At 39.3% G+C, this 13,066-nt stretch overlaps 1 protein-coding gene across 1 annotated transcript in view; it reads right to left on the bottom strand.

Annotated features, from left to right (window-relative positions):
• Positions 1–13,066, bottom strand: part of HINT3 (histidine triad nucleotide binding protein 3) — a 17,168-nt gene that overhangs the window by 3,756 nt on the left and 346 nt on the right. The window contains exons 2-5 of the mRNA XM_010861760.1: positions 12,933–13,066; positions 7,846–7,963; positions 4,383–4,452; positions 3,162–3,288 (exon numbers count right to left, since the gene is read on the bottom strand). Of these exons, the coding sequence (XP_010860062.1) occupies positions 3,162–3,288; positions 4,383–4,452; positions 7,846–7,963; positions 12,933–13,066 (449 nt within the window). The remainder of the gene's footprint in view (positions 1–3,161; positions 3,289–4,382; positions 4,453–7,845; positions 7,964–12,932) is intronic.

Raw genomic sequence — 13,066 nt, forward strand, 5'->3', positions numbered from 1 at the left:
TGTGAAGAAAGCTGAGTGCAGAAGAATTGATGTTTTTGAACTGTGGTGTTGGAGAAGACTCTTGAGAGTCCCTTGGACTGCAAGGAGATCCAACCAGTCCATTCTAAAGGTGATCAGTCCTGGGTATTCTCTGGAAGGAATGATGCTGAAGCTGAGACTCCAGTACTTTGTCCACCTCATGTGAAGAGTTGACTCATTGGAAAAGATTCTGATGCTGGGAGGGATTGGGGGCAGGAGGAGAAGGGGATGACAGAGGATGAGATGGCTGGATGGCATCACCGACTTGATGGACGTGAGTTTGAGTGAACTCCAGGAGTTGGTGATGGACAGGGAGGCCTGGCGTGCTGCAATTCACGGGGTCGCAAAGAGTCGGACATGACCGAGGAACTGAACTGAACTGAACTGAACTGAAAGGTGTTTATTTAATATTTTGTATATAAATAGGCAGATTTTTATCCACATTGCCTATTTGTCAGAAAGTTTCAAAAAGAAAAAGAAATATATAACACTAAAGTTTTATAAAGTAAACTAGGGGGGCTTCCCTAGTGGCTCAGCAGTAAAAGAACCCGCCTGCACATGCAGGAGACAAGGGTTCAATCCCTGGCCAGGGAGGATCCCACAGGCTGTGGGGCAACTGAGCCTGTGTACCACAACCACTGAGCCTGCTCTCCAGAACCCAGGAGCTGCAATTCCTGGGCCCATGTGCCACAACTGCTGAAGCCCGTGCACCCTAGAGGCTGTGCTCCACAAAGAGAGGCCACCGCAATGAGCAGAGAGCGGCTCCCACTCGCCACAACTGGAGAAAAGCCCGTGCAGCAACCAAGACCCAGCACAGCCAAAGCTCAGTAAGAATTATTTTTTAAAAATCAAGAAGTAAACTATATATGGAGGAACTTGAAATGCATTTTACCAAGTGAAAGAAGTGAAAAGGCTACATACAATATGATTCTAACTATATGATGTTCTGGAAAAGGCAAAACTGGAGACTTGGAAAAAAAAAAAAAAAATCAGTGGTTACCAGAGGTTAAGGGGCAGGGAGAAACGAGTATCAGAGCACAGAGGATTTTTAGGGCACTTTAACTACTCTGCATGGTACTACAGTGTTGGATATATGTCATGATACATTTGTCCAAAGCCACAGTATATATACTACACAAAGAATGAACCCTAATAAAAACTATGGACTTTGAGTGATAAGGATATATCAATGTAGTTTCACGTATTATAACAAACGTATCACTGTGGTGTAGGATGTTGATAGTGGGACAGATTGTGAGTACGTGGGGACACAGGATATATGGGAACTCTCTGAACTTTCCATTCAATTTTGCTGTGAACCTAAAATTCTTTAAAAAAAAAAAAATCTATTTAAAAAAGAATAAAAACTAAGGTCTTCTAGTTGTATTATTTCAGATACTTTACTCAATCATCTTATATATCTGGAATACTATATAAGATTTCAGAATAAATGTTAATATCTTTATTTTGATTTTTTCAAAGTCTCATAATACATACTTAATACCTATATTTAAGAAGAGTTCAGATTCCCAGGATGAACCATTAACAGATATCATAACTTTGTTCATTCATTTTTTTCCCAACTAAAAAATCTTTTAAGGAATACAGTTTAGAAGTTATAAAAATGTATTTAAATTATTTTTTATTATAAAACATAGTATAGAAAATGAGAAATACAGATAAAAAAAATACCTCTTTTTTATCATACCAATCTTTTAAAGAGACCACACCAGCTTCCTACAAAATGTCCCATTTTTTAATGTGAAGTACACATACATCTTGGCTTCCCAGGTGGCACTAGTGGTAAGGAATTCATCTGCCAATGCAGGAATGTAACAGACAGGGGTTCATTCCTAGGTTAGGAAGATCCACTGGAGAAGGGCATGGCTATCCACTCCAGTATTCCTGCCTGGAAAATTCCATGGACAGAGGAGCCTGGCAGGTTACAGTCCATGGGGTCACACAGAGTCATACATGACTGAAGCAACTAAGCATGCACACACGTACATCTTAAATATATTTTTAATTAAATAAAATAATCTGGACAAGTTGAAGAAAGAGATAATAAGTCTGAAATATGAAGTTTCTAAAAATGAAATGTTTTTTCATTTCTTCTGTAATATGACTATAATAACAATACATATTAACTAATGGTAATTACTTAATTTATAATTTGATGGTTTTTCAGATATAGCTGCTACAGGTCACCTTATCATCACGGACATATAAGAAACTGGTAAATTACTAGTCAAGTGGCCCTGGAAAGACAGAGTCATTTAATAACTTGACTAAATTTAAAAGCTTGACTGTCGGGTTACAAGCTTATAATCAGTAGAATTCTATTCTACTGTTGCTCTAGCAAAGCAGAATTCTTCAATTTTTTAGACTCACAGCTTCAACTTCAGGTTTAGTGGCTGATGCTACTTGCCTCTCTGTTTTTACGAAGAGGCTAATGATGATACAGGCTGCATTTACTGAGCCCTTACTATCTGCAAGGTACAGTTTTAAGCACTTTGTGCACATGTGTGTGTTTGTGTGTGTCTGTGCTTAGTCGCTCAGTTGTGTCCAACTCTTTGCAACCCCATGGACTATAGCCCACCTAGCTCCTCTTTCAACCGAATTTTCCAGGCGAGAATACTGGAGCGGGTTGCCACTTCCTCCTCCATGGGATCTTCCTGACCCAGGGATCGAACCTTCGGCTCCTGCACCTCCTGCATTGGCAGGCAGACTCCTTACCACTGCACCATGTTAATTAAATCATCAATCCTCTTCTGAACCCTAGAGGCAGGCACTATTACCTATAAGTCAGTAGTAGACAAAAAACTTGGGCCTTAAAAAGTTTAAGTAACTTGCACATGGTCACTTGAATAACTAATGGAGCCAGAATTCAGAACTATTAATGCCACGAACTTCTATATCATATCCTCTGCTTACAATTCAGAGACTTCACCACGGTGTCTCTTCCTACAGATCTGATGACCTGGAAAGTCCCCCAAATTACAAAGATTATTTTGGATATGTGCAAATAGTATGTTAAAACAGATGACCAAATCTAGTAAGTATCTACTGTTGCCAAGAAAAGAAAAACTACAACCAAAAGGGCAAATATTTTTGTATGCTGCTAGCGTAACAATAATACTCACTGTGATAAACCAATAGGAATTCACTCTATAAACCAATCTTGACATGAAGCTCAGCTGATCAGCTGGTGCCAGAACATGAAGGTGCAAGTGGGCAATGGAACAGAATGGTGACACATGGAAACCCATTCTGAAACAGAAAAGTACGAGATAACTGACAGATTAGTTCTACAATAGTTTACAACTATATTTTCAGGTTAAAACACATAAATGTTAAAGATACCCAAAACAGGTAGACAGATTACCACTCAAACAACTCTTCCACTGTTTTTCTACATGAACTTTAGAGTATTCACACCATTCTTTCTCATGTTGAAGTTCACAGTAAGATAAAGTCTTCATCAAGAAAAGCTTTCACAGAATATTATGGCACTGTATAACTCTTATTAATTCTGAGCTGGCATTATATCTTACTTCAGTTCTTATCCCTGGTGGCTCAGACGGTAAAGCATCTGTCTACAATGTGGGAGACCCGGGATCGATCCCTGGGTTGGGAAGATCCCCTGGAGAAGGAAATGGCAATCAACTCCAGGACTATTGCCTGGAAAATCCCATGGACAGAGGAGCCTGGTAGGCTATATAGTCCATGGGGTCGCAAAAATCGACTCCAGGGCTATTGCCTGGAAAATCCCACGGACAGAGGAGCCTGGTAGGCTATAGTCCATGGGATCGCAAAGAGTCAGCCACGACTGAGCGACTTCACTTTCACTTTCAGTTCTTATCATATTATCTTTAATTTTCCTAAAAAATGCTGAGTCACTGGACAGGGAGTAGAAGTAAGGAGTCCTTACTTCTAAGACATGACCAGTAGATGGCATGCTTTCTCCTAAATAAAGTGGTCATTTCCTTACCATCACTAAAAAAACTTTCATCACTTTAAGTTTCTTGAATACTAAAAGTAAGTTAGATTTTTTTCCCTAAGGAAATTCAGTTTATACACAATTTTATAGGAATGCACATACTGAACAAAGAAGACTAAGTAACTAGTTTTACCTGCCCACTGCTTGAATATTCCCGTCTGTCTAAACTCTAAGTGGTGCTTATTAGAAGATGTTGAGATGTGAAAAGTTTTGTTTATTAAATTTACTAATGAACAATATGTTCACTTTCAGGAAAACTTCATTTAAACCATGAACTCTGCATCTCTCCTTTCATTTTCCCGAGGAAATAACATTTGAGAAAAATCAACTGTATGTATTGGTTTCTATCTGGAAGTAGACATACCTTGTATTTTCAAAGTCAGTGAAATTATTCCTTTCTAGAATGGCTTTTCCAACAGTTACCATGTTCTCAACTGTAAAACAGGAAAGAACTACATTATGCTCTAGGAGACATTAAGTTCATTACCAAGTTATTAACCCAAACTTTTAGATCCTAGTAAAAAGTCATATCAAATAGATACACATTTAAAGACTTCTTCAACAGCTCTGTTACTGAGACGTTTGCTGATCAATACCTGAAATGAAGGTTCAACCTATCACAAACTATCACACATGAGCTGACTCTAAACAGCTCTTGAGGGATATTATCAAGTGATACTACTTAGGACATCTGATCCGCTGTGGTCTAATTCTAATCATAAGGAAACCAAGTATCTACACAAAACTTGTCTGAGTTAAGAAGACAAGAAAACTTTGAATTTGCCTTTGAACTTAAATTAGGAATATGACACCCCTTATACACTAGCCCTGCTGTGACTAAATGTTTGTTTTGTTTTCCAAACTCTCATCTGCCTTAGCATCTTAGTCTCAGTGTTTCACGGTCTTCAGATGGGATATGCTTCCCCATTAAAACATTTTTGGCAACCTGGTATCTTCAAGCACAGTGCCAAACTTCAGATCCCTTCTGTTTCTGAATGGTGTAATCAAGCATTTAAAAAGAGAAGAAGTGAGAGAATCTGCAGAGGATAGTTTTATAAGAGGTTTAAAATCATTGCTATCAGTTTGCTTCTCTTAAGTCAGGCTTGAATGGGAAGGCTTCCATGACAAGGTCAGTACCACTCAGTCAAAAAAAAAAAAGCTCAAGCCAAACTGTATCTTGCTTTCTTTCAAAAGTCTCCCAAGATTTGAGGGGGTGGGGTAAGGTTAAATTAGGAGGCTGGGATTATCATATATACACCGCTATATGTAAAACAGATAACCAACAGGTACCTACTGTAAAACACAGGGAACTATACTCAGTATTTTGTTATAACCTGTAAGGAAAAAGAATTTGAAAAAGAATATATATACATACATGTATAACTGAATCACTATGCTGTATACCTGAAACTAACACGATATTGAAAATCAACTATACTTCAATGAAAAAATTTTAAACTAAGAGAGAGATGGTAGAAGCATGCTACTGCCCATGTAACAAGATGGAGAAGGACTTTCAGCACCATAAATCTAGTCCAGAGATCTTAACTGGAAGACAAATTAAACTGAAAATATTCAGATGAATGTTGCCTGGTTTCTGGTTCAATATGGAGACCTGTGTGATTATTCAACTTGCTTTTGCTTTCAACATAAAACCATTCTCGAAAGTATAAAATGAGAAAAAAAAATACCCCCAAGATGCCAAACATTTGAATAAATAAAAAAGACTGTTTTTTCTTTTAATTTCTTTAAAGGACATATGACTATTTAATCATTTTAACAGTAACATGGCATTATAAAGTATATAGATGAAATATAAATGACAACAGTAACAAGTGTTGCAAAGTTTCTCATATTTTGAATTGATACAATGCTAATTCTAAGTAGGCTGTTATAATTGTAGGATGTGTATTTTAATTTCACTATAGCAACTAGTTTAAAAAAATACAAAGAAAATTGGCTAAAATGACAGGAGATAAATTAAAGTGGAATATTAAAAGTATGTTTGAAAAAAAAAAAGTATGTTTGATCAACCACAGAAAGGCAGGAAAGAAGAAACAGGACAACAAAAAGCAAGTGGGACAAATAGAAAACAAATGGCAAGACGGCGGACCTAAACCCAACTATGTCAATAGTTATACTAAATGTTTCTGAACTACATGCTCCGGTTAAAAGACAGAGATTTCCACATTATATTGTTTTTTTAAAATGCCAGATGCAATTACATTGCTATCTTCACGTCTTTAAATATACATATTCAATTTATTATAAGTAAAGGATAGAAGGGGCTTCCCTGGCAGCTCAGTGGTAAAGAATCCTCCTGCCAGTGCAGGGGACACAGCTTCCATCCCTGGGTCGGAAAGCTCCCGTGGAAAAGAAAATGGCAACCCACTCAAGTATTCTTGCCTAGGAAATCCAACGGACAGAGAAGCCTGACAAGCTACAGTCCACGGGGTCTCAAAAGAGTTGGATACAACTTAATGACAACAACAACACAAGGATAGAAAAAGATACCCAAGGCAAACAGCAAGTAATAAGAAAGTTGGGGTATCTAAATTAATATCATACAAAATAGACACAAGAAGTATTTCCAGAGATTAAGGAATGTTTTATAATGATAAAAATAGATCATTGAGAAGACATGACAATTATGTTATGCATTCACTTAAAATCAACTCCAAACTACATTAAGCAAAACCAATTGTCTCATTCCTATTTCATTGATTGGTATCTACTCTATTATTTCCTTCTTTATTCTTATTTTTATCTGATTTTGCTTGCCTCTTTCTAGTGTCCTAAACTGAAAACAGATCATTGGTTTTATACCTCCCTGTCTAACATAAGCACTTAAAGCTATAAATTTTACTCTATATACTTTAGCTACATTCTATAATCCTTTGATATATATTTTTATTACCAATCAATTCAAAATATTGTCTTTTTTGAACTATTTAGAAGTTACTTAAAAGTGGGTTAATTTAAAAATATTCAGTACTATTCTAGATTTTATTATTTCTTCAATGTAATTCCATTGTCATCAGACAACATATAAGATTTTGATCATTTGAAAATGTACTGAGACTTACTTTATTGTCCAGAGTATATCTTGGTGAACATGTGCTCATAACAAAATATGTATTCTATAGTTAGGTGAAGTTCTATTAATGTTAATTATAGTCACAGGGCTTGACACTGTTACTAAGCTCTTCTATATGGTTATTATTTTCCTAACTTTAAAGACTATAAAAAAATTAATTGCATTGACTTTTAAAGGTTTATTATGAAGATATTCAAATATACACAAAATCAGTAAAAACAGTATTATATAATGAAATCCAAAACATCTACTATGCTGCTTCAAAATTAGGAACATTTGATTTGCAACAGTTATAAAAGCTTTCAAAAAGAAATATTAGAAAAAGAAAAGCAAGCATAAACACATTTCTTCCTCTTAAAAAAAAAAAGTAAATACTTAAAGGGCTTCCCTGATGGCTCAGTGGTAGAGTGTCTGCCTGCCAGTGCAGGAGAAATAAGTTCAATCCATGATCTAGGAAGATCCCACGTGCCACAGAGGAGCTAGGCCTGTGTGCCACAACTATGGAGCCTGGCCACGAGTTAATAAATGTTGAGGTTTGATGATAAGGACATAAAGGTTATACTAAATATTTTCTTTACTTTTGTATATATTGGAAATTTTTCATAGTGACAGTTTAAAAAGCCACATGCTCCTTTATCACAATACCTGTCTCAACTATTTCAATTGTCACTGCCATCACTGATGCCAGTTCAAGATGATATGACCGTGAAGAATACCACCATCCACTTACTGAGTTCTATTTGATCTTTCTTTAGATATTTGCAGTTTTCAAAATGCTTCTTTGGTACCACAAGATAATGATGAGGTGCTGCTGGCTTGATATCTTTGAAGCAAACTAGGTCTTCATTCTAAAGGAAAAAAAAAAAATGTGTCATTTGTTACTAAATTTTTAAAAAGAATTTCCTAATGCAGTTGAGGCATGTGTCAGACATCATAAATCTCAGTCTGATACGGAAATGGTACTTACGTTACAACTAATCTCCATTGGGCAATTTTGTGATTATGCATTATGTCCATAAACACAAGCTTTAGCTTCCTTCATGAGACACTCATTTATCCCAGAGAAGAAAAAGACTTTTTTAAAGTCAATTTCAAGGAAAAAATTATGAATGAAGCTATTAAATTCATTACTATAATCCCAAATTTTTAAAAATTTTCATTATATATTTCTCCATCTCTACCCTAAGGTTTTTCTCCTCCTAATATGTACTTTTCGGAGAAGGCAATGGCACCCCACTCCAGTACTCTTGCCTGGAAAATCCCACGGAGGGGAGAGCCTACTTTTAAAGGTGTGACTACAGAATCATAGCAAGTTTGATAAATTCTTTTTTAAATTTAGTTTTTTTCCAAAGTCACATTTTCTTCAATTATAGCATCATCTAGCATCTACATGGGATTACATTTTAAAACTCTTTCCAAAAATTTTTTTTATTTGCCACTTTACAGCATTAAAAAAGACTCAAAATATTGAAAACAAACTCCAGTATATTGTGCTAAGATATGTATGGCATCAGTTTTCTGTTTTTTAAACTCTACACAGTAATGTAAGGAAAAAAGAGAAGGAAACAAAACAGTGAATCTTTCAATCTATTAACATTTGAGTTTCAAGCTTTTCCAAGAGAAAAATCTATATTCCCTAAATAAGCTTATTCAATTTCTCCTACTTAAAAATTAAGTAAAAACTAAAATCAGTATCAATAAGCATGCTGCTGCTGCTGCTAAGTCGCTTCAGTCGTGTCCGACTCTGTGCGACCCCATAGACGGCAGCCCACCAGGCTCCCCAGTCCCTGGGATTCTCCAGGCAAGAACACTGGAGTGGGTTGCCATTTCCTTCTCCAACGCATGAAAGTGAAAAGTGAAAGGGAAGTCCCTGAGTTGTGTCCGACTCTTAGCGAACCATGGACTGGAGCTCACCAGGCTCCTCCGTCCATGGGATTTTCCAGGCAAGAGTACTGGAGTGGGGTGCCATTGCCTTAAGCATAGTTTCCCTCAAAAACACTGACAGAATGCACTGTTGCTCATTAGTTCTCCATTCCAAGAACTAAAATTCAACTGGGACAAGGACCTCATATGCACACCAATAATCTTGATTTCAACAAGAATAATGACGAAAGGCAATTGTACATGTATCATGAACTTCCTTATCAGTATCCATCAGTTCAGTTCAGTTGCTCAGTCGTGTCAGACTCTTTGCGACCCCATGGACTGCAGCACACCAGGCCTCCCTGTCCATTACCAACTCCTGAAGTTTACACAAACTCATGTCCATTGAGTTGGTGATGCCATCCAACCATCTCATCCTCTGTAGTCCCCTTCTCCTCCCGCCTTCAATCTTTTCCAGCATCAGGGTCTTTTCAAATGAGTCAGTTCCTCACATCAGGTGGCCAAAGTACTGGAGTTTCAGCTTCAGCCTCAGACCTTCCAATGAATATTCAGGACTGATCTCCTTTAGGATGGACTGGTTGGATCTCCTTGCAGTCCAAGGGACTCTCAAGAGTTTTCTCCAATACCACCGTTTAAAAGCATAAATTCTTTGGTGCTCAGCTTTCTACACAAACTCTCACATCCATACATGACTACTGGAAAACCATAGCCTTGACTAGACGGACCTTTGTTGGCAAAGTAATGTCTCTGCTTTTTAATATGCTATCTAGGTTGGTCATAGCTTTTCTTCCAAGGAGCAATCATCTTTTAATTTCATGGCTGCAATCACCATCTGCAGTGATTTTGGAGCCCAAAAAATAAAGTCTGACACTGTTGCCACTGTTTCCCCATCTATTTGCCATGAAATGATCAGTATCCATACTGCTCATCTAAACTTTAGGTGACTGACAAGCTGATCTCCAATGACACCACATGATATTTTAATATCACAAATATACTGTATATCTGTCATATTCTATATGACATAGCTGTACTTTATAAATGATATACTTTGCTCCTTCTCCTTCTTCAGAGCTTTATTCAAATGCCACCTTCTTTTCTTAATTTTTTAAAATTTATTTGGCTACATCAAATCTTAGCTGTAGCACACAGGATCTCTGTTGTGTTATACGGACTCTTTCGTTGAGGCATGCAGGCATGGGCTCCAGCTCAGTAGTTGTGGTGCACGGGCCCAGTTGTTCCAGGGCACATGAGATCTTAGTTCCCTGACCAGGGATCAAACCCGTGTCCCCTGTATTAGCAGGCGGATTCTTAACCACTGGACTACCAGGGAAGTCCTCAAATGCCCTCACCTTCTTAGTGAAGCATTTCCTTATTAAAATTTTAAAACTGCATCCCTTTTCTCTTTTGTTGTTCCCCATCTAAGAAACTATGCATTTTATTTATTATGTTGCTTATTGTCTATTTCCTGTGAGTAGAATGTAAGCGCCACGAGGACGGGGATTTTTGCTCATTTTATTTGCTGCTGTATCCCAATGCCTCCAGCAGCGTCTGGCACACAGAAGGCACTCATGTAAATACTGAGTAATGGACGGGTGACCGAATTTCCTCTTTCCCAGGGACAAAGCTCTACCTCTTGGGGCCAGTTTAAACCTTTCTCCACTGGCACCTCCCCATTGGGATTTAAGCACACCAAAGACTTCCCTGTTTTATAAAACTTTCTCTTAACTCCACCTCCTCCTGTAGTTACCACTCTCTCTCTTCTCCCCAAGACTGCCAAACTTCCTTCAGAAGTTGTCTGTCTTTGCTGTCTTCAATGTTTTAGGTTGAATCTTGAGGTTTTCATCAGCGATCTGCCCTCTGCCCCATCACTGCACTGCAGTTGTTCTCCTGAAGGTCAGCGGTCATCACCCTGGGGACAAAACCAGTTCTAATCTAAGTTGGCCTCTCTGCATGCATACTGGAGAGTCATCCAACCCAGATATGAGGATGAGGGAAGGTAGATATTGCTGCCAATTCCTATCTCCTCAACATATTCCTTTCTCTTCGCTTTCCTACTTTCCCCTTTGTTTCTCTGTCCCCTTTACAGGTCTTCATCCTCTACCTCTCTCTTACGATTTTAGGGTTCTTTAGAGTTCTGTGCAGGGATCCCTTCACTACCCTACAAATATGTCCTGCTGCTGCTGCTGCTGCTGCTAAGTCCCTTCAGTCATGTCCGACTCTGTGCGACCCCATAGACGGCAGCCCACCAGGCTCCCCAGTCCCTGGGATTCTCCAGGCAAGAACACTGGAGTGGGTTGCCATTTCCTTCTCCAATGCATGAAAGTGAAAATTGAAAGTGAAGTCGCTCAGTCGTGTCCGACTCCCAGCGACCCCATGGACTGCAGCCTACCAGGCTCCTCCGTCCGTAGGGTGACCTTATTAATTTCCCTCTTTTCAATTTCCACCTATAAGCTGGCAGTTCCTATCATCTGGGCTAGAAATGCAGACCTCTGCATTGTCAGACTCCTAATTATTCCTAAATTGATCTGCTTTTCTTCATCCCCATTATTACATTTTATATCAGGCTGGATTACCTCAACAGCTTCATAACCAATCTCTATGCCACCAGCCTGGTCCTCTCCCAATCATTCTCCCCCAGGGTACCAGATGATCTTTCAAAGATCAAACGTTTTCATGGACCTCAACCATTTTCTTCCAACCCAGCATGAACAGTAGCAATAAACTGTGGAGCTTCCTTCCCTTCACTCTTTAAATAAAGCCCAAACTGCTTAACATGAAGTACAACAGCCTTAATAACTTGGCCCTCGCCTACCTCTCCACCCTCATCTTTTACCACTCACCCCTTCAAACTCTATCTGTGCTCCAGTTAGATTGAATTTCTATTCGCCTGTGGCAGAGACCAAACCGCGGAAGGTTCTCTTTACCGAAGACATTCTTCTCTCCTCCTCCTCACCTGACCATACTTATTTTTTCATGTCTCACTTCCTCTGGAAGCTCTTGCCTAACCCTTCAAGTCTGGTCAGGTGCCCCTCCCACGGGCCTTGCAAAATACTGCAGGTAGTAAAACCATCTCACCGTAGCACGGAGCACTATCAGCTGCCTCTTCTGTCGGTACTGACTCCACCCTTTAGATTATAAAATGTAGACAGGGACTACTAGCCTTTATTTACCTTGCTCCCCACTGAATCTCCAACAGTGCTTAGAAGGAATTCAATTTACTTTTAACCAATGAATGATTACTACAAAACAAAAACAAAGCCCAGAATCTTTGGAGCTGATTCTTTCAAAAGACTATTTCTTTAAAGGCCAGTCAAGCTGGTAGACGAAAGTGCCTACCCGATATCTGTTTTTAAATATCTGAGCAAAGTCTAAATGCTCTGAAAATTTCCACATATCCCAACTGATAATAACACTTCTAAGGAACTGGACTCTTTAGTGGAAATCAGAATGCATTAACTAATTGTGTGACCACGGACCACTTCTGCCAACCTATTTTCAATCTAACAAATGGGTCACTGTGATGCTTTTCACAGTGACCATTATCTATTATCTACTAGTTTGTTTTTAGTATATTTGCAGAACGTAAAGGCAGTGTCTAGAAAAGTGGGGGGAGGTGGGGTAGGGGGAGGTTCCTTTAATAAAATCAGAGGTCACCATTGTCCACCGACCACCTCGGCAGCTGCGGAGAGAGGTTTTATATCTACATTTTCTCCCATTAGAACAGTAAACGAGGCTGGCGACACTCCCGGCGCCTAGAGAAACAAGCCTGTCTGTATCACTAGGACACCCAGCCTCCCCCAGCTCCATTTACCCAGGACCGTCCCCACCCGATCCACGCCGGCGAGGCCCCCCTGAGCTGAGGCGCCCTAAGCGGAGCTCCCCAAGGGCGTTCCGGATCCCACCCGCGGCGGGTCGCGCGTCGCAGCCCACCTCACAGTGCAGGAGTTCGGTGCCGGGATCCTGGTGCGCCGCGATCCGGCAGAACACGCACTTGCTACTGTAGTTCGCGAGCTCCGGGGACTCTGCGGCGACCGCGGGGGTCTCCCCTGGGGGCCCCGCGGGTT

The sequence above is a fragment of the Bison bison genome, unplaced genomic scaffold, assembly GCF_000754665.1.
Source record: "Bison bison bison isolate TAMUID 2011002044 unplaced genomic scaffold, Bison_UMD1.0 scf7180017864473, whole genome shotgun sequence".
NCBI lineage: Eukaryota > Metazoa > Chordata > Mammalia > Artiodactyla > Bovidae > Bison > Bison bison.